The 26,838-nt window shown below is 41.1% G+C and overlaps 11 protein-coding genes and 1 non-coding gene across 12 annotated transcripts; 2 read left to right on the forward strand and 10 right to left on the reverse strand.

The window, feature by feature from the left end:
• Nucleotides 1-583: 583 nt before the first annotated feature.
• SOK1 (Sok1p) lies at nucleotides 584-3,535 on the reverse strand (the record flags this gene model as incomplete). Its single annotated transcript, XM_447224.1, has 1 exon — nucleotides 584-3,535. The coding sequence occupies one exon, from the start codon at nucleotides 3,533-3,535 to the stop codon at nucleotides 584-586; it is 2,952 nt and encodes a 983-aa protein (XP_447224.1).
• A 2,839-nt stretch (nucleotides 3,536-6,374) lies between these two features.
• GVI51_H09713 (histone H4) lies at nucleotides 6,375-6,686 on the reverse strand (the record flags this gene model as incomplete). Its single annotated transcript, XM_447225.1, has 1 exon — nucleotides 6,375-6,686. One exon carries the CDS (start codon nucleotides 6,684-6,686, stop codon nucleotides 6,375-6,377), a length of 312 nt encoding a protein of 103 aa, XP_447225.1.
• A 1,190-nt stretch (nucleotides 6,687-7,876) lies between these two features.
• GVI51_H09735 (histone H3) lies at nucleotides 7,877-8,287 on the forward strand (the record flags this gene model as incomplete). The annotated part of the gene is made up of 1 exon (XM_447226.1): nucleotides 7,877-8,287. The coding sequence occupies one exon, from the start codon at nucleotides 7,877-7,879 to the stop codon at nucleotides 8,285-8,287; it is 411 nt and encodes a 136-aa protein (XP_447226.1).
• Nucleotides 8,288-8,855: 568 nt separating this feature from the next.
• IPP1 (inorganic diphosphatase IPP1) lies at nucleotides 8,856-9,719 on the reverse strand (the record flags this gene model as incomplete). Its single annotated transcript, XM_447227.1, has 1 exon — nucleotides 8,856-9,719. The coding sequence occupies one exon, from the start codon at nucleotides 9,717-9,719 to the stop codon at nucleotides 8,856-8,858; it is 864 nt and encodes a 287-aa protein (XP_447227.1).
• Nucleotides 9,720-10,533: 814 nt separating this feature from the next.
• On the reverse strand, nucleotides 10,534-10,607 carry tV(UAC)1. Its single transcript has one exon. It is a non-coding gene; the product is annotated as a tRNA-Val (tRNA).
• Nucleotides 10,608-12,454: 1,847 nt separating this feature from the next.
• GIP1 (protein phosphatase regulator GIP1) lies at nucleotides 12,455-15,802 on the reverse strand (the record flags this gene model as incomplete). The annotated part of the gene is made up of 1 exon (XM_447228.1): nucleotides 12,455-15,802. The coding sequence occupies one exon, from the start codon at nucleotides 15,800-15,802 to the stop codon at nucleotides 12,455-12,457; it is 3,348 nt and encodes a 1,115-aa protein (XP_447228.1).
• Nucleotides 15,803-16,607: 805 nt separating this feature from the next.
• Nucleotides 16,608-17,663, reverse strand: ZTA1 (NADPH:quinone reductase; the record flags this gene model as incomplete). The annotated part of the gene is made up of 1 exon (XM_447229.2): nucleotides 16,608-17,663. The coding sequence occupies one exon, from the start codon at nucleotides 17,661-17,663 to the stop codon at nucleotides 16,608-16,610; it is 1,056 nt and encodes a 351-aa protein (XP_447229.2).
• A 450-nt stretch (nucleotides 17,664-18,113) lies between these two features.
• Nucleotides 18,114-18,665, forward strand: FMP23 (Fmp23p; the record flags this gene model as incomplete). Its single annotated transcript, XM_447230.1, has 1 exon — nucleotides 18,114-18,665. One exon carries the CDS (start codon nucleotides 18,114-18,116, stop codon nucleotides 18,663-18,665), a length of 552 nt encoding a protein of 183 aa, XP_447230.1.
• Nucleotides 18,666-18,938: 273 nt separating this feature from the next.
• On the reverse strand, nucleotides 18,939-20,900 carry REB1 (DNA-binding protein REB1; the record flags this gene model as incomplete). The annotated part of the gene is made up of 1 exon (XM_447231.1): nucleotides 18,939-20,900. One exon carries the CDS (start codon nucleotides 20,898-20,900, stop codon nucleotides 18,939-18,941), a length of 1,962 nt encoding a protein of 653 aa, XP_447231.1.
• A 654-nt stretch (nucleotides 20,901-21,554) lies between these two features.
• On the reverse strand, nucleotides 21,555-22,388 carry GVI51_H09889 (uncharacterized protein; the record flags this gene model as incomplete). Its single annotated transcript, XM_447232.1, has 1 exon — nucleotides 21,555-22,388. The coding sequence occupies one exon, from the start codon at nucleotides 22,386-22,388 to the stop codon at nucleotides 21,555-21,557; it is 834 nt and encodes a 277-aa protein (XP_447232.1).
• A 1,163-nt stretch (nucleotides 22,389-23,551) lies between these two features.
• PST2 lies at nucleotides 23,552-24,148 on the reverse strand (the record flags this gene model as incomplete). Its single annotated transcript, XM_447233.1, has 1 exon — nucleotides 23,552-24,148. The coding sequence occupies one exon, from the start codon at nucleotides 24,146-24,148 to the stop codon at nucleotides 23,552-23,554; it is 597 nt and encodes a 198-aa protein (XP_447233.1).
• Nucleotides 24,149-24,623: 475 nt separating this feature from the next.
• GVI51_H09933 (regucalcin) lies at nucleotides 24,624-25,685 on the reverse strand (the record flags this gene model as incomplete). Its single annotated transcript, XM_447234.1, has 1 exon — nucleotides 24,624-25,685. One exon carries the CDS (start codon nucleotides 25,683-25,685, stop codon nucleotides 24,624-24,626), a length of 1,062 nt encoding a protein of 353 aa, XP_447234.1.
• Nucleotides 25,686-26,838: the final 1,153 nt, after the last annotated feature.

Below are 26,838 nucleotides of genomic sequence, written 5' to 3' on the forward strand. Positions count from 1 at the left end.
TTTGTGCAACTGCAAAACAAAAAAATGCTTGCCACCAATAAATAAAAAATCAAAAAACGCGTAACTAATGATGCAATTTTTGTTTTGTACACTAAGATTCTATTTCGGAACTCTTACCCATGTCATTATTTACTTTATTTTCATTATTGTAATTTTTTAAGCTTTTATTATGAATTATTTAAATGCAATTGTTTTTGATCATGTGACAGACATCACTGAAAGATGTGCTCTGCGTTATTAGTCAGATTGAAATATACATTTTCATGTAGATATGATGTTCTTACTTTAAATGTTGTTCCATTTGCTAGCTTAAATAGACGATATTATAAATTTAAGTATTCACTAAAAATCTGACCCATTAATGTTAGAATTAGTATTATTTTTATGTGATATTACATTTTTATATTTTGGATTTCAACCAATGCTCTGCGATATGATTCAACAGAATAATTTGTACAAGCTACTTTAATTCATATATACTAATAGATTCACTATGTATTTTCTAGAGGGAATAATTTAAGAAGAATCGTATGCGTAATATCATTAAACAATTATTTATTTGAGACAAATTTTGAATACAGAATTATATACCTTTCTTCGCTATCTTGTCACCCAGACAGTCTGCATAATGCATGCCAAATACAGACCAGTGTAAATTAACTACAGTATATAGATGACGGAACACATTTCCGAATTCCTCCATCTCAGTCACAGCATAAGTTGCCATGTTTCTTCTCATCTCATCGGTTAGCGGATAAGCAAACAGAGAGGAGTTTTTGATACCTTTGACTTTAGAGTCTATGTTCAACGTTTGACCACTATTTTCCATCGCTGAGGTATCACCTTCTGTATTCTGTGATGGATTAGCATTATACAAGTAGACAAAATCCTGTTTTACTCTTCCCTCTAAGGTGCAGGATGATCTACGGTATATGCCATCTTCTAAAAGTTTGAAGATCCGATTTTCAAGTACTCCATAAACATCACTTAAGGGTTGGGTTTGTTTCCCTAACCAAGACTTCGCAAAGTTTATCTTATTAGTATCCAGTTTGGTAGAGGCTGCAGATCTTGTATTGGCAATTGAACCTTGCCCTTTCGCATTGTTTGTATATTCCAGTTTTAAATCTGAAATCACCTTACATAAATGAACCGCTATAGATAGCGTGTTCTTAGTCCATCTGCAATTGCCATGATCATCTGTGATGATACTCACAATGTCATTAACCAGTAATTTGTTGCTATATTTATTGATGATATAGCTTTTGGCCATTTTATCAATTGAATTGTCATTTGCGACTAGCTGTTGGAACAACAGTCGACAGACTTGCAGGCACACAATTTGACGAATATCTGCCCTTAGTAAAATCAGTCTTGCATGGTCAAATGAAAGACTGGTAGGGTATTCCCTTACCATCTTTCTACATGATAGCAAGCTTATGATACTTTTAATGCATATCCGGTATACATCTGGAATTTGAATGTTATTCTCGTTAAATTCATTATTCTTGACATATGAATCAAATTTCTGAGAGAACCATTTCAGTGACCCCACCAAATCGATCCGTTTAGAGTTCATAAGAGTATTGAAGTATTGTTTTTCAAATTCAACTGCATTACTTAAAAGTGCAGGTCGCAATATTCTAATTTGATGATTTGCTATATCTAATTTCATAGTTTCAAGAATCTGAAAAACAATACGTAGACCATCAATCAATTTTGATAATGAGTTTTCTGTTTCTGCTTCTTTGAAGGTAGCACTCATTTTATCAACCCAGGCGTCCCTCATAGGGGCACAATGCCTTTTGAATAGCTCTGCCAGCCATTCCGAAAGATTTGTCATAACTAGAGACCCCTTTAAAAGTTCCTGCATGTTAAGCTCTGTGTCAAGTACATTATTTATTGTTGTAGCCTCTTTTTGTGGGACTATTGTAAGTAATACTTCCTTTAGAGTATCGAATAGAGGGACCAAACGAGTCTTGCCATATTCGAATAATTCTGGTCTCTCTTTGTACACTATTATCTCATTTTCAACATCGCTCCAGTACTTCGCTGCCAGTTGTCTCTTTTTCACACCTCTTTCACCATCTAAATTGGGCCTGAATTGCAATAGTGGATCAAAAATTATATCATGCCTTAGCTGGGGGTTCTTCATAATCTCATGCAAGTCAATCTCTTTCAGACCTTGTAAATTTATTGGTGGAAGGGGTATAACATCTCTTGTCCTCTTCAAATATTCAATTCGTTCGTCAAGAGATGTTGTCGGCAGTAACATCTCATTTTCAGTAATATTTCTTTTTGATGTTTCGTTGTGGAATTGCTGACTTAAAATCATAGCCTTCCTTAAAGCCACCATGGATGAAGATGTCATATTGTCTGCTTTCAATCCCCTCTCGTCCATATTTTTTTGATAAACCCCTTCTCCCGCAGAATCCTTACTTATTATAATGCCACCTTTGGAAAAGTTAGTTGCCTTGGTAGATGGCTGATGATAAGCTGCATTTGTTTTGAAGGGGTAGATGTCCTTGTTGACCACAGGTATGTTAGTTGTGGTCATCCTCCTTAATGATGAATGTAAGATGGTAGGTACAGAATGTGACCTTACTTTATGACTATTGTGGTGGTTCATGAAGTCCGTGAGAACCACAGGGGTATCATTAGTTGGTTTCGAGTTGACATTATCCTCGTTAAGTTGTAAAGCACTGTTTTTATTATGCTTATCAGTAGTATCAGTCCTTTCGGTATGCGAAAGGTCATCAGGAGAGATGTTATTTTCTTTTGTGATGCTCCCTTGGTGACTTTCATTAGATCTGTTATTAGCACTGGTAGTACTTTCTTGCTCATTACTATTAGAGTCGACTCTTAAAAATTGTCCTGTTTTCATATCAAATGGTTTGAATATATTTTTGTTGTTATGTTGTTCTTGGGATTGTTGCACCTCTTGGTCAACTAATTTTGAGAGAGGCGTTACAGAATTTAGCTGCTGTGAAGGTACTGCTGTGCTCATATAATCCTTCATATCAACATCCTCATTGAGGTTATTTCTGTCTTGATTACTAACCGAGTTGGGGAATCCTAAACCATCAGTATTTTCAGTTTCATTATCTTGGTTAGATTTGAATTTCTTGGTTATACCCTGTCGTTGTTGTGGCTTATCAAGCATGTTTATGTCTTCATCCCCACAACTCATCTCTGTATCTGGCAAGTCCGTGGAGGAGTTGCTATGATCATGGTTACCAATATCTTCACTGCCATACATATCCTCATGTGTTCTCATAGCCATTTCAAACTGCTGTCGGTCTATATCAGAGTCCCTAGTACCGGCTGTAATAATCGATGATGGTTCCTCCTTCAACTCAATACCAGCATCAACCCCTTTGTCGCTATCTCCTGATGTCACGGAGCCCGCAGAATTCGACGAAGTATTTAGTAGTGAACTTGATGTTGATGTTAGCGATACCGGTGGTGGCACAGTAGATTTCGGTGTTGCAGTCGATGAAGAATGGCGAGTCCTAGTGTGTGTCCTTGGATTATCCATCAAAGCCAATAGGTTCCTTGGTCTTTTTATGTAGTAATGATCGGAAACACCCTCTTCTTCTTCTCCAAGCCTTTTTCTATTCTCGGTTGGCCCGGAAGTATCTGTTTTTGAATTATTTCGTCTCACTTTTGATGTTACCTTCCTTTGAGGTTGGGTGTTGATATTATTATTATTTTTTTTTGTTTTTGGTTGTTTTTTGTAATCCCTTTTTGTTTGAATTTGGTATTAGTTATAGTAGTTCCCCAGAATACTGGTTTTGCTAAAGTTTTGAACTATGGCACGTACGAGTATAATATAAAGTTCTGGTGTCCCTAACAATATGCAGTGATCGTCCTGATACTAGAAACTTCCTAAGCGTTATGATGTGAAAACTGCCAAGAGACTCTAGCGAGTTGGTCCACGATGCACTTTATACTAATCTCTGACTCAAAACTCCTTATGCTTTTGGTTATCGGGGCTAGTCTTGTTTAAGTAAATCCCTCCCAGATAGCAAATAGATTTTCCTAGCGATGATGACTTGTTGTGGGTTTTGTTTGTAGTTTTGTTATAACTTTAAAAGCACTGTCTGTCCGTTATCAATAAACAAAAACTCATTACAAGGTCTAATAAAACTATATAGAAATGCTAATCTCTCGACTAGATTAGAAGAGAAATTATATTGAAATTTGGTATTATGGAGGAAAAAAATTTCTTTAATACATTTAGGGCTTAAGGAGTACTGCCTGGCCTTTGTGCTACCAGATATCAAGAAGAATAGAGGCAGAGAATATTTTTAATGGGATTAAAGAGAAAGGGCAGATGAGCATCAATCACCGTGAAATAAAAGAGAGTCCCCATCCCATCTTCCAAAGGTAAGTCCTTCATCTATTGCAAGAATCAAGGAAAATGAAAATTTTTTGCCCTCATCTCTAAGATATCCTGTACAGATGGCCATTATATGGACATGAGTATGAGTACTTCTGGGAAGATAGTGGATGGAGAAGGCAGAGAAAGGGAGAAGAGGGAGAAGGAGAGGGACCTACAGGATTATGGAAATATACTGGCTTTCCAGGGATCAGACTTTCTTGGGATCGAAGCTTGGGACCTGTAAGTAGAGAATAAGCTCGGGGGGTCGGGTTTCCGGTTCTTCTTCCTCTTGATGGCAAGAGGACACGGGAAGTGGAAAGCTTCGATAGAGGCAGAAAGGGATAAGAAGTGGGCTGTGTGTTGCTACGAAGAACTCAAATGAGAGGGACGATAACAACACAACGAAGATAGTGGGACTTACACGGGATTTAATGATAAAAAAGCTTCTAAAAAGCATAAAAGTTTCCAATTCTTGAACATGGTAATGATGTAGCTTTGGAGGGCAGAACTAGTTGAAAAAAAGAAAGGTAGGGGAAAAATACTAAAAAGCAATGTTTTCTAATTGAAGGTGAGTATAATTACTTTTGTAGTGTGCTTGATCCGTGGCCAATAGATGGACAAGGAAGATCCCAAGATTATAATAAAATGCTGAGGTGCCCAAAAAAAAAAGAAACGCCTAGTGCCATCTTTTGCGGGAAGAAAAAGAAAGTAATCGCCCAATGGATCCTACATTTACATCTATTTAACGTTTTATGATAGAATAGTACCTATCTAGTAAAAAGCTGAGACTCTCCTTTCATTGGAAAAGAACATGCTGTCGACTTCCCGTCTGTGGAGGTCTCCTTCAAAAGAAAAAAAATGCTAAATCTGGAGAGCCATCGATCTAAAGCTGGGCCCGTTGAGGAACGGATATGCATCGAATGCAAGGATACTATCGCCCGATTACTTCCCTGTGTGGTGCGCTAAGTAGACCCTGTCCTTAGCTAATTATCTGTACCGAATACATCTTGAGCCTTAGTAAACTTGTCTACTATACCGTGTACAGTACCCAGCTTACTATCTATACATGTATCGGCATACATGCACTGACACTGTGCAGGCTACTTTGCGCTGAACCAGCAATACACTGTCTTATTACTCTACTTAGTCTATAGGCTGGATCACGTGATTCTTCTATTTCTTCCTTCACTTGGTGGCAGAGGAGGCTTCTATATGATCCCATCTGATCTTCATTTGGGCACAGAAAGCACTGCAGAACATAGGGAGGGGAGGGTCTTCGGTGTGTGCTGCACCGTCACGTCTTCTCTTCTTGCTTTTCTTCGAATTTATTTATAGTTTGTATCAGTCGCTCCGTGCGGGTGTTTCTGTGGGCTTCTAGATTTCCTGCTGTGCCATCCTAAGCATTCTTGTAGAGAATATAAACAACTGAATGGCGGAAATTACGTCATTTTGTGCACCAGCGGTGTTATCTGGTGTTTCTGCCTTGAGAGTCGATATAGTTCCGGTGCTAGTGTAATATCGTATTCGTAGACTATCGTAGCAGGTTCGTGTAGGAATTGGAATAGATAGATGGATGGCAGTGCACACCATTACTGTAGATTATATATGCTAGTTGACGCTGATAGCAGCGTGCTTAGCATGTGGATATACCAATTCACAATATTGGGAATAGAAAACAGAGTATGAAATACACCTAAAAAGTAATATTGGGTTCCGAATAATTAAAAAAATTATATATATTTGAAATAAAAAAGATTAATAGAAACTAGAATACAATCCCGTCTCTTCTACCCATTGGAGACGGAGCCAATTTTATTATTGCCTTTCTTGATATTCTGTAAGCTGCAAGCCAGGTGGACACAGCATTACAGGAATCATTTTTTTTTGTTGCTCATGAGATAAAATAAAAGATAGATTAGTTTAGAAAAAAAAAACCTTCAACATAAAAACATGAAAAATGCTATGAGAATATTTTGCGCAGTGTAAGCTATGCTTAACCACCGAAACCGTACAGGGTTCTACCTTGTCTCTTCAAAGCGTAGACGACATCTAGAGAAGTGACGGTCTTTCTCTTGGCGTGTTCAGTGTAAGTGACAGCGTCTCTGATAACAGATTCCAAGAAAGACTTTAGAACGGCTCTGACTTCTTCGTAGATCAGACCGGAGATACGCTTGACACCACCTCTTCTGGCTAATCTTCTGATAGCTGGCTTGGTGATACCTTGAATGTTATCTCTAAGAATCTTTCTGTGACGCTTAGCACCACCTTTACCCAAACCTTTACCACCTTTACCTCTACCGGACATTGTTATTGATTATATATTTATGTGTTGTTATTTTCTTGTAACGACAAAAAAAATTGGTGTAAAAGGAAAAGACTAACGTTACAAAGTTGGACATTGGAAACATCCCCCTGTTTATATACAAACAAGTAAGTCTTTGGCCCTTCCTGAAAGTACCTCAGATTGCCCCCTCTAGCAAGACGATAACAATAGGCTGAACTCAGTAATTTGCCACAACCACCAAGCACCATTGTGGAACTGTTGAATACACACGGAGGCACAGAGACACAGAGACACAGACAGAGACACAGAGGCACAGACACAGACAGAGACAGAGACGCAGTCTCGTCTCCCCCAATCTGACCATAGTAACTCACAGCGTGCACATCCTGGAACGGTCGGCTCACTTCGAGTTCGAATCCAGGTGCGAATTTGTGGGAACGGATTAACTATGGTCAGGCGGCTACCTCTTCCACACAGACACCACAAACGCGCGAAAAAATGGGTACGCCTGAAATACACATACCGTCCAACGAGAAAAACCATACAAACATACTCACAACGGCTGCCTCCCGCTGCGGATCTGAACTCCGCCGCGACGGGAAACGCCTGTCCCGCGCGCATCTCTGAGCCTGATCCACCCGTCTGCTCGGTTCCTACCCTCTAGCCCGGCCCCAGGTTTTCGCGCGCCAGGACGTCCCGGGGGTCGGTTTGCCATAGTTAATCCGGACCCACATATTCGCACTTGTATGCCACCATTCCCAAGTGCGTTCTGAGCCAACTGCGAGACTGTCTCTCGCCCTCGGGCGTGTGGCACCATAGTGCACCGGGTGGTAGCCTTGCTGCACTTCGATTGCGACTGCGAACTAGTGGAGCTGGGATCCTGCTCGATTATCTGCCTTGGGGGCCTGTGACACACTAGTGGGGGAGGAGGGAGAGGAGAAAGGGTAAAAGGGCAAAACTGGGTTATGACTTACATATTACTAACACCCGTTCCAGCAGTTTCACGTATCTTTTCCATTTCATAACTTGTGAGGTTGGTGCAAACGTGTAGTAAAAAAAAAATTAGCTGCGATAGGAACTGGCAAAAGGATCGTCTTCTTCCCGGGAATATATAAAAAGGAGTTGTTAATCGGTTCCCATTCTCTCTTGGTACATGTTGTCTTTTTTCTAGTAGCAGAAGGAAAGACAGTAACTATATACATCTATACATAATGGCTAGAACCAAGCAAACCGCAAGAAAGTCTACTGGTGGTAAGGCCCCAAGAAAGCAACTAGCTTCCAAGGCTGCCAGAAAATCCGCTCCATCTACCGGTGGTGTCAAGAAGCCTCACAGATATAAGCCAGGTACCGTCGCTTTGAGAGAAATCAGAAGATTCCAAAAGTCTACTGAACTTTTGATCAGAAAGTTGCCTTTCCAAAGACTAGTCAGAGAAATCGCCCAAGATTTCAAGACCGATCTAAGATTCCAATCCTCTGCCATCGGTGCTCTACAGGAATCTGTCGAAGCTTACTTGGTCTCTTTGTTCGAAGACACCAACTTGGCCGCTATCCACGCTAAGCGTGTTACCATCCAAAAGAAGGATATCAAGCTGGCTAGAAGATTGAGAGGTGAAAGATCTTAAGTTGTCTTATAAACCAACTTTTAGTCTTTCTCTTTGTCAAACTTGTATGATATCGGCTATACATTTTTTTTTTTGCAATAGAAAATAATGACAGGGTTCAGGGAATCCATAGCATAGCAATATCACATACTAAAGCTGTTCTCCTCTACTGCGGGAGAGAATAGACTACATTACTCTGGCATTTTAGTTATACTATCGCCTTGACACGCAGTTGTACAATACTATCAAGTTATATTCTATGGTTTTTTTTACTTCATATTATATATATTATTTTTATTAAAAGATCTAATAAAAAGGTTTCGGTAATTTAAGAAGAATTTAGCTAAACATCACCTCATATTTGTTTAACCATTAGTTGGAGAGGATGAAAGTCTTTTATCTCAAATGAATTGTATCGTTTCAAAAATCTAGAACTGATTCTATTCTATACCAACATATTCTGATTCTTCAGTCTAACAGAAGCATATATTTTAGTTGATCCTAGAAATTGACTAGCAAAATAAAATGGTTAATTCTTATATAGGATTTATATCGCGTACTTATCTAAAGACTTTTCCAGTCCGCCAGTTCAAGCAGAACCAGAGATGAAGAACCACTTGTCGACAGACTTGTCAATTGGAGCGTCGGCTTGTGGAGCAGCAGCTGGGATAGCGGAAGCAGCAGAAGCAGAGTAGTATGGAGAGTCAGTGACCTTGGTGTTTTCCAAAGCAATGTCCTTGGAGTCAGTAGACTTACCAGCAATCAATTGCTTCCAGGATTCGTTGGTTTCCTTGATGATGTCCAAAGCGTACTTCTTGTTCTTGGCTTCACCGGAGAAGGCAAATTGGTTTTCTGGCTTACCATCTGGGATCTTGTAGATTCTGAACCATTCGTTGGTAGCTCTTAGAAGACCTGGGAAGTACTTCTCAACATCTTCGATGTCGTTCAACTTTGGAGCCAATGGGTCGTTGATGTCGATGGCAATGACCTTCCAGTCAGTTTCACCTTCATCCAACAAAGCCATGATACCTAGAACCTTAACTTGCTTGACTTGACCAGTGTAACCAATGGTTTCACCGATTTCAAGAACATCAACTGGATCGTTGTCACCAACAGCCTTAGTCTCTGGGTGAGTTTGGTTTGGGTCTTCCCAGGTTTGTGGGAAAGCACCGTAGTTGTGAATGTAACCGTGGTGAGGGAAACAGTTTCTAACGTATCTTAGCTTACCCTTCTTGGTGTCTTGGATAATTGGGTTCAAAGTTTCCTCCTTGGTGATTTCCAACTTGGCGTTAGTCCAACGTGGGATTTCAACAACCATGTTGAAGATGTTCTCTTCTTTGTCGGCATACAATGGGATGTCGTGGAATGGAGAAACTGGCTTACCATCCTCTTCGATGAAAACCTTGTAGTCTAGGGTGTTCTTGGCACCAATTTGTCTAGTAGTGTAAACCATCTTGGTATGTATTTGTTGTGTTGAACTTGTGTTGAGCTAGTAAAAAAAGAAGAAAAAGTATATACGCCAAGAAATAAACAAAGTAAAAAGAGATACACCAATTGAAGTCAGAATTCTATTATATTACAGTCTCTGACCTTTTATATCAAGTGCAAAGTACCAAAACCGTCGCCCAACGTCAAGTTTTTTGCAATAGTGTTGGGTTCGATTGCGTTGAAGCATTGCTAGTAGAGAAAAAAAAAGCATCGATCAATTCGCCAGAGGGATAACCCACAGTTTACCTATTGAGCTATCGAGCACCCGGACAAACCCACAATGGCTTGTGATGATAACAAACAACCAATTGCTACATTTGTCCGAAGGAGTTGTTTCCCATGAGAGGATGTTGCCTGGCACATCGTTGCTGGTTGAGTGAGGCATATCACGTGTGAGTAGTTGTGTCAGTCACATAGGAAGACGAAACAATCCTTGAGCATAGCGAGCATGAAAGTTACCAATGTTGAGATATCAGCAACACCCTGAGAGCGAAAGTATATTGGCTTCTTGTAAGATTAGCATTAGTTTTTAGGTGCTGTACCGTTACTGCCAGTACCACATTGCTATTATCTTCTTAGGATAGACAGAGTAAGAGGTGACCGGGTAAAGACAATATCTTGATCGAAAGAATGAATAGGCGAAAACTCATTAAAATAATATCATAGGTAAAAAAGAAGTTCTGAACCCATTGCAAACAATGCGACATTTCTTATGATATGTATATATAGCTTCATGTTGGTGATGGAAACAAAACTATTAGCAAAAAAAAAACGTCTTGTGATCCAACCGAGGTTCGAACTCGGGATCTTCGCCGTGTAAAGACGACGTCTTAAACCACTGGACTATTGGACCATTGGGACGTTAGAGAGTAATACGCCAAATTTCTATAAATATACAAAAAATAGTTGCTGGAGAAAAAGTGATATATCAAGTGATGTCATTATACAAAGTAAATTTAGAACATCTACGTGTACTCAACTTTGAAGATAATAGTAGGTTTTGTGGATTTTGCCGAACACAAAATGCCACAATACTATTATATTCTACGATAAACTAGCCAATTATTAACACTAATAGTATAGAATTAAGTTAGAAATTTAGAATTAAAATATTTGGTAAATGTAAAAATAAAAAGGTAGGACCTAAGGTGAGTTTACTTCATTTTTTATTATTTTTTTTATTTTGTTTTTTTAATTTTTTTCCTGTTAGCTGCCTTAACCTAGGCTATAAATAGTCATACTCTGAGCTTCCTTGCTTTCGAGATCTTAAATGTCTAGCTCAAACTTAACTATAACAATGGAAGAAAACTCCTATCAGAAAGGTGATAATACTTAGTAATACCGTAGCAATACTATATTGTAGTCCAGTTATGCCAACTTACATGCAAATGACTTCTAATTTGACGAAAATAAAGATACCGTAGGTAAATTGTGTATTATTCATCTAATACCATTTGAATTTGTAAAATACTGTTCTAATAATTAAGTTTAATAATAAGAACCAAGTAGAGTTTTATGGGAACATGAAATTATCTGAACTAATGACTAATGCAGCTAAAACAAGTATTATTAGAGAAGGAGAGTAAATTTATTATTACTGTGACGTATTGACAAGCCATAAAATATGCGGTACTCCAAAAGTTGTCCGAAATGCTTGTCTGCTTCCTAATTATTGTTCATCTTTAGCGAAGTTAAAACATCTTAATATGCCGTCTAAGCAATATATCAGAAACTAATGGTAATAGTGTCCATGCCGTCAAATCTAATGGGGAAATTTTCGATCCGACATAAAACATTAAGGGAGCTATGTTCTAATACATGGACATTTTGTAGTTCCGCATATCGTTTGTTTTTCGTCTTATAACATGATCTACCAAGACAGCTAATTTGAATATATTATTCACATTTGGCCGCTATTCTAAACACATTCACGATACCAAACACTTTAGCTAAGGTAAAGCGCTTTCAATTGCTAAACACTAATAAAGGGGAAATGGAAACGAAAAGCAATTGCCTTCAAATGCAAAACTATAGGAGTCGTACTGATAACTAACGGTTACTAATATTCATCTGGGATCGTGAAAAAAAAACTCTTAGACGGAGAAGGGACTTAGAATAAAATCATCATTAGCAGTATTGGCTTTAGTATACCGGATGAAATGACCGGATTAAAAATTAAACAACGAAAGAATGCTAACTGTGATTGGAAAATACGTTCAGTTTTAAAAGTGCTAAGCAAATGGTTTCTAGTGTCTAGATAAAACAAGGACTATGACTTTCGATTAAACATCATAATAAAACCAGGAAAAAAATCAAAAATGGCATCTACTGAAATTAGATTCAGAACTTAAGAGCCGTTAAAGTTCTAAAACGTAGGGGATTAAGGGTTGAAGTTGCCATTAAAGATACCAAACAGATAGTTGACACTAATGTGATACAACCATAATAAAATTTCTCGTAGAGAACAAGCCAGTAGTTAGATATGTACGTCAAGGATGTAGGTAACCTAATTAAACAGCATGTCCTATGCGACACTGGATTTAGTTTTAATCGCTGTTCAAACTAACAACCATCGGATGTAAATAGTGTAGATCACCTCAAAAAATAATAGATACAGAAAATCAATTAATATCTGAAATAACGAGGAATATGAAATTGACAAATTATGATTTAAAGCTGTAGCAGTATTAGAATAAAATATCAAATCATTTCGTCAATTAGTTCCCTCTCTTTGCCATTAAGACAGTCATAGTCATAGATTGGCCGTCCGATATTATCTGCTGTAGCCTCAATGCACCTTTCAAATTGTTCGTAAATGCTTGAATTCATGTCCTCATTCTTATTCACAAAATTGTCAAAGTAATTTCTAAGTTGCATGTGCTTCTTGGTAGAGATAGAATCCATATCAGATGCCCTTTCATCTTCACCTTTATCCAACATTTTCAAAAAAGAATCGATACCTATATTATCACAAGAGACCATACGATTAGCTTCTTGAAATATTTTATCGCTGATCTTCTTCTTCAATATCGACCTTTTTTCTGGATTGAATAATCTGCCGGAACAATTATTCAGTGACAAGGAGCAATCAGATGTCCCTGTCGAACTTGAGATAGTACTAACTTCGTTCTTACTATTACTACTATCAACCGCCTTGTTCTTGTCAAAAACACAAACGTAAGATTTATTGTCAAATCTTATACTACCTTTTGATGGCATAGATATGCTTCCCGACTCGATATCTGATCCAAAATCTGAAAATTCAGGCAGTTCATCATAATCTGGACCTGCTTCTAGCTCATTTTCATAAAATGTTTTATTTCTGAACGATATGGGCCTTTTAACACATTGAAATGTCTTATTAAATATCTTTGAATTCACTCGAATGCTATTCTCTTTTTCAGAGCTAATAAAACTAGACAGACTGATCTTATTTTTAAGTTCACCTCTAAATGTTGGGACCAAAAAATACTCATAGTCCGATTGTTCCTCAATATCGAGAAGGCTCTCAACAGATTCATCTATTTCCGTATTGGACTCATTAACCTTAGAAGACTTAATGAATGATTTAACTATGTCAATCCCAAATTTACATTGATCTTTGAAAGAGTTTTCTAGACTGTTAGTATTACTGTCCAAATTTGAGAGATCAGAAACATTCTTTACCTCGAAATTAGAAGGTAAATCACGAACAGATTCGTTTTTCAAGGCATTCGTTGATATTATTGATTCTTCAATGGTGGCACCACATTGAAGCACAGATTTAGAACCAACATCAACAGATCCTTGAGAGCAATGATCTTTGACACCACTACACGACTCATTATTATCAACATCTGAAAACCTGCTTTTCAAATTTTTGAATTCTTCACAAGAAGTTTCTACAACTTGTTCACCTAATAAGTCTTCAGAATAGTTACAAACATCCTCATTCAAGTGATTTTCATTAGTCTTACGGTAAGAGCTACCACCAGTTTTTTTCTTCTCTAAATTAAATTTACTGTTCTCTAAATTATCGACAATGGTCACTTCTTCTGAAATCTTTTTGGAGAAGATTTCATTCGAGTTCGGCGCCTGAACTGAATAATAACCTTCATCCAAAACGGTTTCTTCAGAAGATACCCTTTGCCTCTTCAATAGAGGATTCTTAATGTTAGTTTCTCCATCAGTAGAATCAGATTTCTCAATATCAGATCCTTGTCTTTTCAAGGAATTCTCCACATTGTGACTTGAAATAGATTGGCTAGCTTTTGTTACATGAGTAAACTGACATTCTTCTTGAATTATTAAAATTGAGTTCTCAGACTCTTCAAGATTTAATATATTATCATTCACTCTGATACAACTATTAGCTGAACAATTATCACCTGTTTCTTGACCTTTGTCGGAGTACTTAAATGAGGTCTCCTCTGCGCAGGAATCCTCTTCAAGAATATCGATAACTAGAGAATTTTGAGAGCGACATGGCGATAGATATTGGCTATCGTTGGCTATTATGATTGAATGACTTAGATCAGTTGATCTGTTTTGTGGATCTTTATTATTCAAGATATTACAGTTGAATTGCGTGGTAGGGCATGTCTCAGTGACTTCGGAAGTGTCGCTTGAAGCTTTTAGTCCTTCAGCGTCATCTTCTGAGATTGCTGGCAGTGAATTAAGCATGTGAGTTCTTACTCCATTACTATCACTCTTGGTCGATTCCTCCTCCTGATCTTCCACTTCTTCAAAAGAGAAAACATCCTCATCAGCGGCAATATCAGAAATTGTACTATCCAAAAAGGAAGTAGTATCGTCAGCGTCTGTATGCAAGTTTCCAAATTTACGTAAGCTACCTGAATTACCTACCAATTCATTATTGGTCCTACGATCATAACTAGCTTCTTCAGCAGTAGCATCAGCTGGTGTTTCATCAATTTCATGAATTTTCGTCTTAGACTCCTGGAAACCTTCAATTACAAATTCTGAGTTATTATCAGTCGTATCATGATTTTCCTCATGTGTCCTTCTCAAACTGGTGAGATAGTCAATGCTATCGTCATCGGAGTAAGTATGGTTCACAACAACTCCAGGATCAATAGAATTGGTAGCGGCGATAACATCAATGGATATAGCACCTAATGAGTCTTCATGGGTCGCAACAACGATATGATCGTCTGATTTAAATGTTAAATCGTGATTGGAATCCTTAAATGTAACATTCTTTATAACATTATTATTATTATTATTATTATTATTGACTACATTAGTGATAGGTTTCAAAACAGTCGACTTCCAAGTATCAATATTGGAGGCATCTTTGAAAAAGCTTCCTATATCAGTAGCATTAATAGTTTCAGCAGGTTTTAACCCTATATTATCAGTAGAAATATCTGCAAAGAATTGTTCTTCCATTGACACACTCTTTTCAAAAGCTTCTTGCATCGGAACAAATCTCTCATCTTGGCTATCAGTGAAATTGCGTAAATCAACCTCAGAACATTTTGCATTGACAGAGATAGCAGCAGCATTTTCCACTCCTCTATTTGAGTGAACATAACAATCATTAGCCAAGTATTGGTAATCAGTCTCAGCAGTTTTAGTAGCGGCAAGAATAGAAAAGGCGTCAATAGGGGCTAATACTGGTAGGGTGTCATCGGAAGAGTTAACAGGACTAGGGTAAGCTGCAGTATATTTATTGGAAACAGGAATTTCAGAATCTGTAGACCACCCTGCCCACAAGCTAGCTTTATCCTTAAAGAATGTTCTAGCAGAACCATTAAAAACCTTTCTCTTATAATCTCTTATAGAGTAGCACTTATTCTTCACTTTTCTGGATAGAATAGTTAGAGCAGGATCCCTTTTAATCTGTGCCTCCAAATCAAAAGGTGCATAACAGTCGAATAAATACTCCTCAGAGAATTCAATGAGAGGTGGGGAAGGGGTCCTATTAAAGACCTTTGTCTTTACAAATTCCTTGAACCTTGCCTTCTTAGATAAGAACTTTTCCTTAAACGACACAGGTTGTTCAGTAAATCTGTCAATCTTTGACTTAGAGGAAAATGAAAACATATCAGTGAGTAAAAAAAAATAAAGTAAAATGAAAAGATTAATATATCAAAAAAAAAATAAATAATTATTAAATCGGTATAATAAAATAGACAAAAAATAAAATCAATCAATATGAGAACACTGGATTAAATTCAATAATTCTTGGATATTTTATTAAACTTGATCTGTTTGTCTACCTTTAAGTATTAACGAATTGGAAAACATAGATAAAATAAATAAAACTAATCAGAATGGTAAAAAATAATTAAGAATAAAAAAACAACAGGAGAACTTTTTTAGAAATAATTCCAAGTTTAACATCAATTAAAAGTTGGGGAGATATTTATACCTGGTGTTTTAATTTAGCCATTTTTTGAATATTTGGTTCACAAAGTTACAAAAATGATTATATATTATTCTGGTTCACAAAAACAACTCAATAGAAATAAGTGAAGAGCTAGATTGAAAAAAACCAGGTATATATTAAATTTATATTGCTTTTATACCATTAACTGATCAAAAGTGAAATTTCACATAAAATATACTCAATAGTTATGTACACTAGCTATCTGATCAAATTTAAACGCCAACGAGAAACATTAGTATCATCACATAAATCACCGAGAACGATGCAAATAAGGCTCAATTATTGATATAACTGGCAAGTGTCCCAAGTATTAGTACTTATGCTATATAAAGTGTAGGGAGATAAGTGCATAAAAACAATCTGTAAATTAAATTTAGAGTATTTATCAGTCTATAAAATATCCTAGAACACAGACCTCCCCCATGTAAAAATCCCGATTCCCATTCCCATGATTTAAGTTTATTGAGGAATTTCAAGAGTTACTTTTCCAGTAGTTTGTCTCCTTTCAAGCAATTTAGCAACCTCTGCGTACTCAGATAACGGGTAAATGCCACTAATGTCAACTTTCAAGCTCTTAGACTGAACAAAGTGTTTGAATATAGAGCAATAGTGGTCCCACTCACTTCTAGTGCCCAAGTAACCGTATACCTGGGGCCTTAGAAGCTTCAAGTTTTTAGGAGATAATTTGTTGATTGCAAATGGTGGCACCATACCTGAGGCGTTACCGAATGATACTAAAGTACCCTTTCTGCGCAGTGCAGCAAGATCAGTTTCAAAGGTGTCTTTACCAATGGAATCAAACGCAGCATGAACACCTTTCCCATTTGTATATTGCATGACTTTCTCCAAGATGTCATCCTCTGCATAGTTAATTAAAAACTCAGCGCCATTTTCTTTTGCCATTGCTAATTTCTCAGCTGAGGAAGCCACAGCGATGACATGCGCTTTCCTTTGAGAAATCAATTGACACAAGATGGATCCAACACCACCTGATGCTGCATAGACCAAGATATAGTCACCTTCCATGACCTTATATGCTTCATCAATGAAAGAGATGGCCGTCAAACATTGCACTAGGGATGATCCATAGAGTTTTAAGTCCTCGTCAGGACAAGATTGTCCGAGGTTCATTATATGATTCTCAGTACTCTTCTTTGTGTATTGCGCAAACGTTGATCCACCCAGGTATGCAACTTTATCACCAATTTTGAAGTCCTTCACTTCTGAGCCAACCTGAACCACTTCACCACTGGCCTCTCTACCAAGAACATATGGCAGTTCACAAGGGTAGTATCCCTTACGGAAATATGCTTCTATGAAGTTGACACCGGCGTACTTATTCTTCACAAGGACATCGGTGCTGCCAATCGAGGGCACTGCAAAATCCTGATACTTAATAACATCATAGTCGTCACTCTTACCATCAATCAAGACAACCTTTTGTGTAGTTGGAATAAACATGGTTGCGATACTCTTAACCCCTACAGGAAATAGCTTCAAATTTCTCCTCAACATCTGAGTATATAAAGTCTTATATCAACGTTTATCAACTAGTAATAAGACTCAAGCATCTAAGTGGCAATTGGCATCGCCAACTAACACAAACTATATTAGGGTTCCCCTAACTGACCACTTCCAAACTGAATTTGGTTATCATCAGCACTTTTCCCTAAAACAAAGATCATCTTAGACATTAATTTGAGTTGACTGCAAGATAAGAAACAATGGTGCAAATCAGAAGCTGCACCCTGAAAAGAATGCCATTGTTCAATGATGAGGCCCCAATGAACAAGATGTCAAACACGAAACTGTAAGATGGGTATTGCCTATTGTGCAATGGCTCTGGGGTAACCAACCCACAGTATATATTTCGCTATTCAAAGTATATAAACAGAGTGCCTACGTGCGCATAAACCAGAGTTAATAGCAATACTCCAAACACATTTACAGAAACCAAAGAAAGACATGTACTGGCCACTGATGCGTAGAGCGTTGGCAAAAATATCTTACAGACCACTGGTTATTGCCAGACCTAGTTGCAGACCATATTCAAAAGAGGTCTCAAGCAAGATAATTATACCACCGGCCGGTCATTTCGGTGAGGAGCTTAACTATGCTGGTGCTGTTGTGACCAAGAAGAGCAACATACCGATGCATGAGTACCGGCAACTGCCGGACGACTCAAACTACATTGAGAAATACTATGCTGAGCTTGATGTGTTCTTACAGTACTTGCAAACGCAGTTGCACAAGAGTTACGTGGACTTCGAAAACGACCCTGATGAGCTTGTTTTCCAACTTGAGAAGTATATTGAATTGCAAGTAAGGTCTAATTATGATGCGAACAAAGCTGGTGAAAAGCTTGTAATCGACAGATTTGTGGCATTTTGTGAAGGTGTGAAATTAACTTTGTGGTTGAATGGCGGCCATTGCTTCATTTTTGATGTATTGTTGCAAACAAAAGGTGAATTTGACAAGTTAGAGACCACAAAGAAGAAGCAAGAGATACACGCTTAAATCTAACTCCCAAGACGAATACCATGGGGGCAACATACATACCAGCTAATATTCACTATATTTTCGTTTCCTCTTTCAATATCATTCTTGTTTTCCCTTGTTTCCCTAACGTATCAAATATACTTATAGATTACTACCACGACGATAGTAAAGCTAAATAAAGTTCAGAAGATTTATAAATTTACAACTAAGTGCTAATTTAGCTCTTATCTACAAAAATGAATATACTAATAAGTATAAAAATGCAATGTCCATGAATGCTATATCATTATTTTAGCGTCTATTCTGCAGAACTTCCACTGCATGACTGGTTAGTGTCGTACTTGGATGCACCCTAATGAATTTTGCTGTATGTGTGTGCAATTGTTTATTTGTTTCTATATCGTCAGAGGCTTGGTATTCGAAATGTGCTAAGACTTTAGTAGCTACCTCGGTTGGATTCTTGTTTTTTATCTCTTTAACTAACCTTTTTAGTTTGTCGTAACATACTTCAGCTTCCAAAGGAGTCATTTCTGAACTTGGATTCGATTCGGCTAATTCTTGCCAGTCAAGCGATTTTTCATCAGTGATTTCTAGTTGTATAATTCTTTTAAAAAGCCATTTCATATCTTCTTCATCCCTAGAATCTAGTCTATCAGAGGCTTCACGCTTGAGCATCTTGTTCCATTTGTACCTACATTGAATACGTGATCTTTTACCTTGCATCCTTTCACTTACGATAGTCCAATTTATAACATCCTTGAAGCTTAAGTTATTTTCTTTTTTATCAGAAATCATGCTATTTGAGTCATCTATGCCTAGGTCAGTTTGATCGCCCGAACCGAGTTCACCAATATTATTTCCACTTTCATCCATTCCTCTATATTGACCATTGGCTTCTTCCATCATTTCATTGACAACACGTTTTAACATCTCTTCTTCCTCAGCAGTCCATCTATTTGCAGATCTGTTGCCACCACACTTCACATAATTCCTCCACCTATCTCTGCAGTCTTCAGGCATTCTGCCAAGAACTTTACCAATTTCTACCCATTGACCCTCTTTGTCTTTACACAGTTTCTCTAATATCTCATCTTCCTCTTTGTTCCATTTACCACGTTGTTCGAAGATATGATACTTTCTTCTCATATGCTTATATATCGAAGCGCTGGTACGATATGGTAATACTTGGTATATGCTATGCCAAAAATTGTCCCTTGGTCTATCCGAATTCCAAATTCTTTCACAAACTTGCCTTCTCGTCACGCCTTCAATGATTTGATACTCGTTAACAAATTTCTCTAGGGCTTCATCTTCCTCCTTTGAAAACGCTTTACTACTAATAATCCTACCATCAGGTTGTACCGAACCTCCTGCACCTTTCTTCGACGCAGCTCTTACCGAATCGGCTGTTTCCTTATCAACCAGTTTCGAAGCGTTTATCACGGCTTCCTTCAACAATTGCCGAACTCTTACACTTTCAGGAACATCAACATCATATTCAGTACCGCCTAGGGTAATCTTGTTTCCGAATGTGGTATCATTACGTTGTTTTGTGTTAATCACTTTAGGTAGAACCTCCTGGTAGTTCTTACCTTCTAGAGGTTTTGACAGGGGATTTGACAATTCATCATCGTAAGATCTTGAGCCATCGCCGAGACCAATATCCAGCGTTTGGTCATTTGGTTCATAGTTCAGTTTATCTTGGGGCTGTTCGGTATCTGCACCCCCATCAACAGCGAGATCATGCTGTTGACCTTCCACATAGCTCTCTAGATCTTTCATGGCTTTCGCTTCATCGCTAGAAGACTGACCATCACTGTTGTACTGGCTGAGGTCAGTGGTCTTATCCACATCCCTAGACGCCAATAGAGCCTTCTGGACTATGGGATCAGGCTGATCCATCATGACGCTTGGGTCTTCGAGATCGGCAAGGTCAGGATCAACTATGAAACCTTCGTCGTCAGCAGATGTTATGTCGGGCACGTTGTTGCTAATATCCTCAGAAAGCTTCAACTTTTTTGAGTGGCCTCCCTCCAGCGAACGTTTCCTCTCACGCTTAGAAACCTTCGAACCTCTACGCTTTTTACTCTTCTTACTCTTTCCACCATTGCCCGTATGCGACTCTAACAGAGCGCCACCATCAGTCTCTGGCACTGCATCGCCGTCATCACCGCGCGCGCCACCGGAGAGCGACCCAACATACTTCATCACCGCCTCCTCCACAGACTGATCATCCTCCTTGTGCTCGCTCATTTTTCTGCCAGACTCTTCTATTGATGTTTTAGTCGTTTGGGCGCCAACGCTTATAAACTTACCCGCTTCAAAGCACCGTATTTCCTGTCTGAATCACACCGGTGTACCGCAGCACAAAATTGCTCACGACGCAAGAACCCACTCAAGAGAGCCACTAGTTCAGATCACTATAGGACTGCTGAGCGGCTAATGTGTTCTCAAGTAGAAGTTATAGACCTCCAAGTGCACAGCTTCCATCACACAACATTGTGAAGCTTAGCGGTGTGCTCAGCTCGATGCGGACCGGGATCCGGTGATGAGATCACCCTAGACCCCCCGTACACAGACTACTGCGGACGAGTCTAAGGAACGGGTTGGTCCCACAAATTAAGGGGGCCGGGTAACAAACAGTCCCAACGGGCTGAGAGGGGAACATAGTACTGTGGACGACTTATATAAGCAGGAGGCAAATCTGCTGCTCTCAGTAGTAGTGCGTGTGTATTCAGCAAGAACGTTTAGTTTGTATTAGATGCAGGTCGTTAAAGTGTTCTGGCGTCTATGTGTGTGTTTGTGTGTTCCAGCGTGATTGTTCCTGGTGTGCACATAGCCAGATGTCATGACAAAATATATATATATAGATATATATGCAAATGTATTATCGGTGCGAGGTAGTCTCTAGTTCAAGACGTCGGGTGGCGGTCCTGCCGTCGCGTTTCTGTCGTGGGCTAGTGGTTGCAGACTGGCCTGTGTGGCGGGATACGGATTCTTGGCGGTCGGGTCATCGATGTCTGTGTCCGTGTCCGCGTTTCGCTCCGTCTCCGCCTCGGTGTCTATGCCTGTGTCAGAGTCGGTGCCATCGGCGTCTATATCGTCGTCGGAGTTGAATATGAAGGTACTGTTGTACAGTGACCGAGGCGAGAGCGATGCGGAGCGCTTGAGTCCCGCAGCTGCGCCGGTGAGACGTATGCTGCTGCTCCGCGGTGTCCGTCGCAACGACAGAGTCTCAGCGCTGCTATCCGCCGAGAGCAGTATATCTATGCCTGCCATTGCATCGCGTGGCACATCTACTACTTCGTTCTCCCCGACCACCACTGCAGTCTTCGGCACCGAGCCGAGGTGTATTGCCTCGACGTGCACTGCCCCGAGCGGCGGCTGGAGCAGGCCTTGATCGACGGCCTCGCCGGGCAGAAAGTCTTCTATGTCCCCGTACGTGACCACACGGTTGTACTCGTAGCGCCGCCGCACTCCGCTCCTCCGCCCAGAGAGCGTGTACTCCACGCTGACGCAATCACTCAGCACTACATCCGAGAGCGCCCGCACTACGCCTGCGCCATCCACCGCCATGCACTGCACCGTCTCGCTGAAACGCACCTTCCGCACCCGGTTCTCCGCTCCGCTGCCACTGCCACCACCAACACCGCCAACGCCACTACCGCCACTACCGCCACTACCGGCCCCGGCGCTGCTCCGTCTCTTGCGCCCGTTTCTGTCTCTCAACAACATCTCCATGCGCTATCGTGCCCGTTGCTAGCCGCTCCCAAGACACAAAAACGCAAGAACCACTTTGTTGCCCATGGAACAGCAGTTTATATACTATGCCCCATGTTTACGGGCTCGGCTGTTCCGTGACAGGAGGTGGTCAAGGGCGAATCCCGCTGACCCGAATCTTGTGCTAAGAAATCATCGTAGTACTATCGGTACAACAGGGTTCCACGACGGGAATATTGGCTTTAGCCGATGGCTGTAGTCTAACAAGCGATAACTGAGCGAGCGTGTGCATATGTATCTGTGTGGGGAGGGGGGAAGCCAAAAGTGTGTGATGGTGCGGGTGCTTCTCTGCGGGTATTTGTAATGTATGCGATGGCGATCGGGACTCGATAGACGAGTTACGGTGGCAGTGTGTGTCTGTGTGTATCTGTGTTTGTGTCTGTGTTTGTGTAGCTCTGAGGGAGGCAGGAAGCATCCCCTGTGCGCTGATTGTTCTGTATCGTGGCGGTATCCGATTTCCACTTAAGGGGGGGGGGGGATGGGAGGGAGAGGTGAAGGGAAGAGACCCTGCCCCTCTCTCCCCCATTGTCTGTATGTCTGTATGTGCATTAAGGATTCGCGCAGTGGGTCGAGGGATTCTGCTACAGCCGTAACGGGAGACTACCCCCCCTTAGTTCCGTGTGGCGGTTGTCTGTGGGTGATTTGCCTGGTCTGGCACTCCCCCGTCAATCCGAAATTCATCGAGGACACCCTCGACTGTGGTACTACGTGATAGTTGTGCTCTCGAAGCATCGGTTCAATGGGAATGAGGGGGGGGGGTGCTATTGGATTCGTGCAAAAACACACAGGGTGCCAGGAGGGGTGTCTTTTGAAGAGAGTATTGGATGACATAAGGGCTCTTGTCTGCATAGGAATCTACATAGGTACTGTATATACACGGGGGGTAGTGTACAGAATCTAGAGTGTCGTTGTTCTTTACTTTATAGTTAAAATATGTATGTAATGTATGGGTGTAACCGTTCCTCATTTTTTTGATAGGCGGCTAGATCTCGCAAATCCACAGAATGCGGGGATCTAGCTCAAAGAGGTTGTGTGGGTTTTGACTGGGCACTCCCCTCATTTTCGTAGTCCAAAAAGGGCAGCTGCCGAGATCCAAGATACAGAGAATCCCCATCGCTTGGCCCTCACAACTTCTTCACGGTTTCGCTGAAGTACTTACCTTGCAGCTCGTGGGTCTTCAGTTCCAGCTCAGATGGCTGTCTGGATCCGTCTGGGCCTGCAATGGTACCTGCACCCCAAGCGGAACCACCGTGCACTTCTTGCAAGTTGGTGATCTGTGCGAAGACGTTCTTGTAACCCAATGGCACATACACGATACCGTGGTGTGCCAGAGTGGAGATCGCGTTGATCACAGTGGACTCGTTACCGCCACCAGTACCAGTGGACACGAAGAACCCTGCAGCCTTGCCTTGCAAAGCACCTTTGGCCCACAGGCCACCAGTAGCGTCCCAGAAGGCCTTCCATTGCTGTGGGAAGTTACCGAACCTCGTTGGCACACCGAACAGGAACGCATCGTACTCTTCTAAGGTGTCTCTGGTCGCAATTGGGTAAGTCGCCTTGGCTGGCGCACCGAACTGCTCGAGCTGCTCAGCGGTCAGCGTCTCGGCGACCTGGTAGATGTCGGCCTTACCACCGGCTGACTCCACACCGCGCTTCTCGGCTTCAGCCAACGCAGCAGTGTGTCCGTACATGGAGTAGATAATAATAGCGACTCTAGCCATCTTGTTATTTGTTATGATATTGTTATAATGTGGTTGGTCCGCTTCCCATTACGGTATATTACTAAGTAACACATAATCAATTCCAATTGCGTCTTCTTTATATTCCCCTTCCCACGCTGCGATCGACGATGCCTCGAGAAGATCGAGATAAGATCAAGAATGAGCGATGTTGGCAAGTAGGCAAAAAGGGGGGGGGGAGGGGTGGATGCTTACAATACTGGTGGGTTTAAAGGTGAGGGGTTCAGCATGGCAACACTTACACTATACAACAGAGAAAAGCCGTGCAGAGAGAGGGGGGAGAAAGTAAGAAATTAGAAAATACTAGAGTTAGAAGTAGAATGTTCGTAAATACGTATATAATAAACACATGCAGTATCGTAACTAATGTCTATTTATAGGTGTGTGTTCAGAGAGGAAAGAGATACCGGTAATGAGAGCCGCCGATGGAGGGACCGGAAGCACCCCTGCTAGCCATTCATGGCAGCTGAGAGATATCTGGCTGTCTCTTGGCGCTGCCGACGTCGGTGGATGAGTCCAGCACGTCAGTCAGCTTGTAGATGCAGCCTCCGACGGAGTCACCTGAGGCGCTGCTGCCTTGCTCGATGTCCAAATTGGCGGTGGTGATGCACAGATCCCTGCCGACAAAGCAGCAGGAGGAGATCCGAGGGGTGGACTGCGGCAAGACATACTCGTGTAGCAGTGTGCCGTCCTCTAGGGAGTACTTCTGCACCTTGTGTGTGGACCATACACACACGTAGACGACGTTGTTGACCAAGTCTGTGGCGGATCCGTCTGGCTCTGGGGATTCAAACTCAGGGTTGTGGCGCTGCACGTCAATCAGCTTCTTCTTGGTGCTGCTGTCGTCGCCATCCTGCTCCCACAGACAGAAGTGCAAGGAGTCAGTCCAGTACATCTTGGTGCCCGCGCTGTTCCAGTGGATCGCGTTGGGGATCTTGACTCTGTCAATGACCAGGTGTACAGGCAAGGGGAGCGCAGCTGAACCGACCAGGTCCACGCGAACAATGGCGCCGATGTCTTGCATAGGCACGTGGAAGTCGCACATCACCCCCACATACAGCGACTTGCCATCTGGGGAGACGTTACCGTCGTTGGACCGCAGGTCCAGCCAGCGGTCACCACTAGCCAGCTCGGGGCAGTGTGAGTACAGCGTTAGGTACTCCCACTCGCCAGAGCTGAATTGACAGCGGCCTACACCGAACTTACTGCCAAACAGCACAGTGTCCACCTGACCATCGGTGATCACTGGGAAGATACAACCAACAGATTCGCGCAGCGGGGTAGGTGTCTTTGGGTACTTGATGGCAGCGCCAGAGCTGTAGGTGCTCTGGCTAACGTTGAACACCTTGTGGTTTGCAGTGCCCGAGGCAGACACACTGTCGAGACGGTGGATCTCGCCACGGTAGATGTCCACCCATAGCAATGTGTCGGTCTCTTTGATGTACGTAAGCCCTTCACTCAACCTCGCATCTGCGACGTGGTAGAATGGCTGCAGTTCTTGGTACTTTGTCTTGCCCATTATTACTGGTGTTTGGGGTATGTGGTTTAAATGGTCTTTTACCTTAAGCTTACAACATTCTATGGTAAGAGCAAGACAAGTTCCACAACCTCATCAGTTGTTTTCTTATATAATGGGTTGGGATCACTCGCTATGGGCTTGCAACACTTTCATTGATAAAGAACAAGGATCTACGGTTTCCCCTTTTATCAACAGAACAAAAGGAGGACAGGGCCCGTTGAGAGAATGTCGAGCTCGAGCTCTATGCTCTGCGAGAAAATCTCAAGAGTCTATCCACCGGTATGCTACAATGAGGAAGGAACACCACACACTTTCCTCTCACCTTGCCCCCGCTCCCTCCCCCCTTTAGTGCGGAACAAAGATAACAGGTCTACGGACGAAACTAGTCAGCTGATATATCATATAACACGTTAGGTAACACGGATCACATGACCCATACCTGAGTGTGTCATTTAATACAAATTTATCTCGTGAGCGTTCAAAGAGTTGCTGGGGGGCAAAAGAGTATCTGGTCCTCGAGGGGAGACCTGGAATCCCAGAAACGACAGCCGCATCCCGCATCCCGCATCCCGCATCCCGCTTCCCGATGACGACTGAATAACAGCATCGAACTGGTCCAGTCCAAAGATAGCGGCATCCTGGAAAAATCCAGCCTTATTTATGCCTTGCCCTTGTCTACGCTACAGTATTTTGTGCTGTGCGCTGTGCAACTGGGAACCCTAAGAGACACTATCAAAACATTGGGAGACATGGGAGACATGGGAGACTACAATTGACAAAGGGAAAAAGGACACCCACACACCCACTGCCCCTGAGTATCCAAACTAGGAAATTGAAAACAAGCAACAAACACTAGCATGACGTAATTTGCATGTTTCCGGCAGGGAAAAGCAAAACAAATACCCATTTACCCAGAAGAGTACGTACAGGATTGCGTTATTTTTTTTTTTGTTTTTTTGTTTTTCTGTTTCTTTTCAGTTGCTTTGTTTTGTTTTGTTCTGTTTTGTTTTTCTTGCTTTCCAATTTCCATAGCACTATTCCCCTTCCCTTCAGCGATTTTCTCTAGCAGTCCCCCCCTGAGATTCTGCTTCTGTTGACACTACAGTCCGTCCCGGCTCCTAGTAATTGTGTGCGTACACAAAATAGCACAGTC

The sequence above is a fragment of the Nakaseomyces glabratus genome, chromosome H (assembly GCF_010111755.1).
Source record: "Nakaseomyces glabratus chromosome H, complete sequence".
Lineage (NCBI taxonomy): Eukaryota > Fungi > Ascomycota > Saccharomycetes > Saccharomycetales > Saccharomycetaceae > Nakaseomyces > Nakaseomyces glabratus.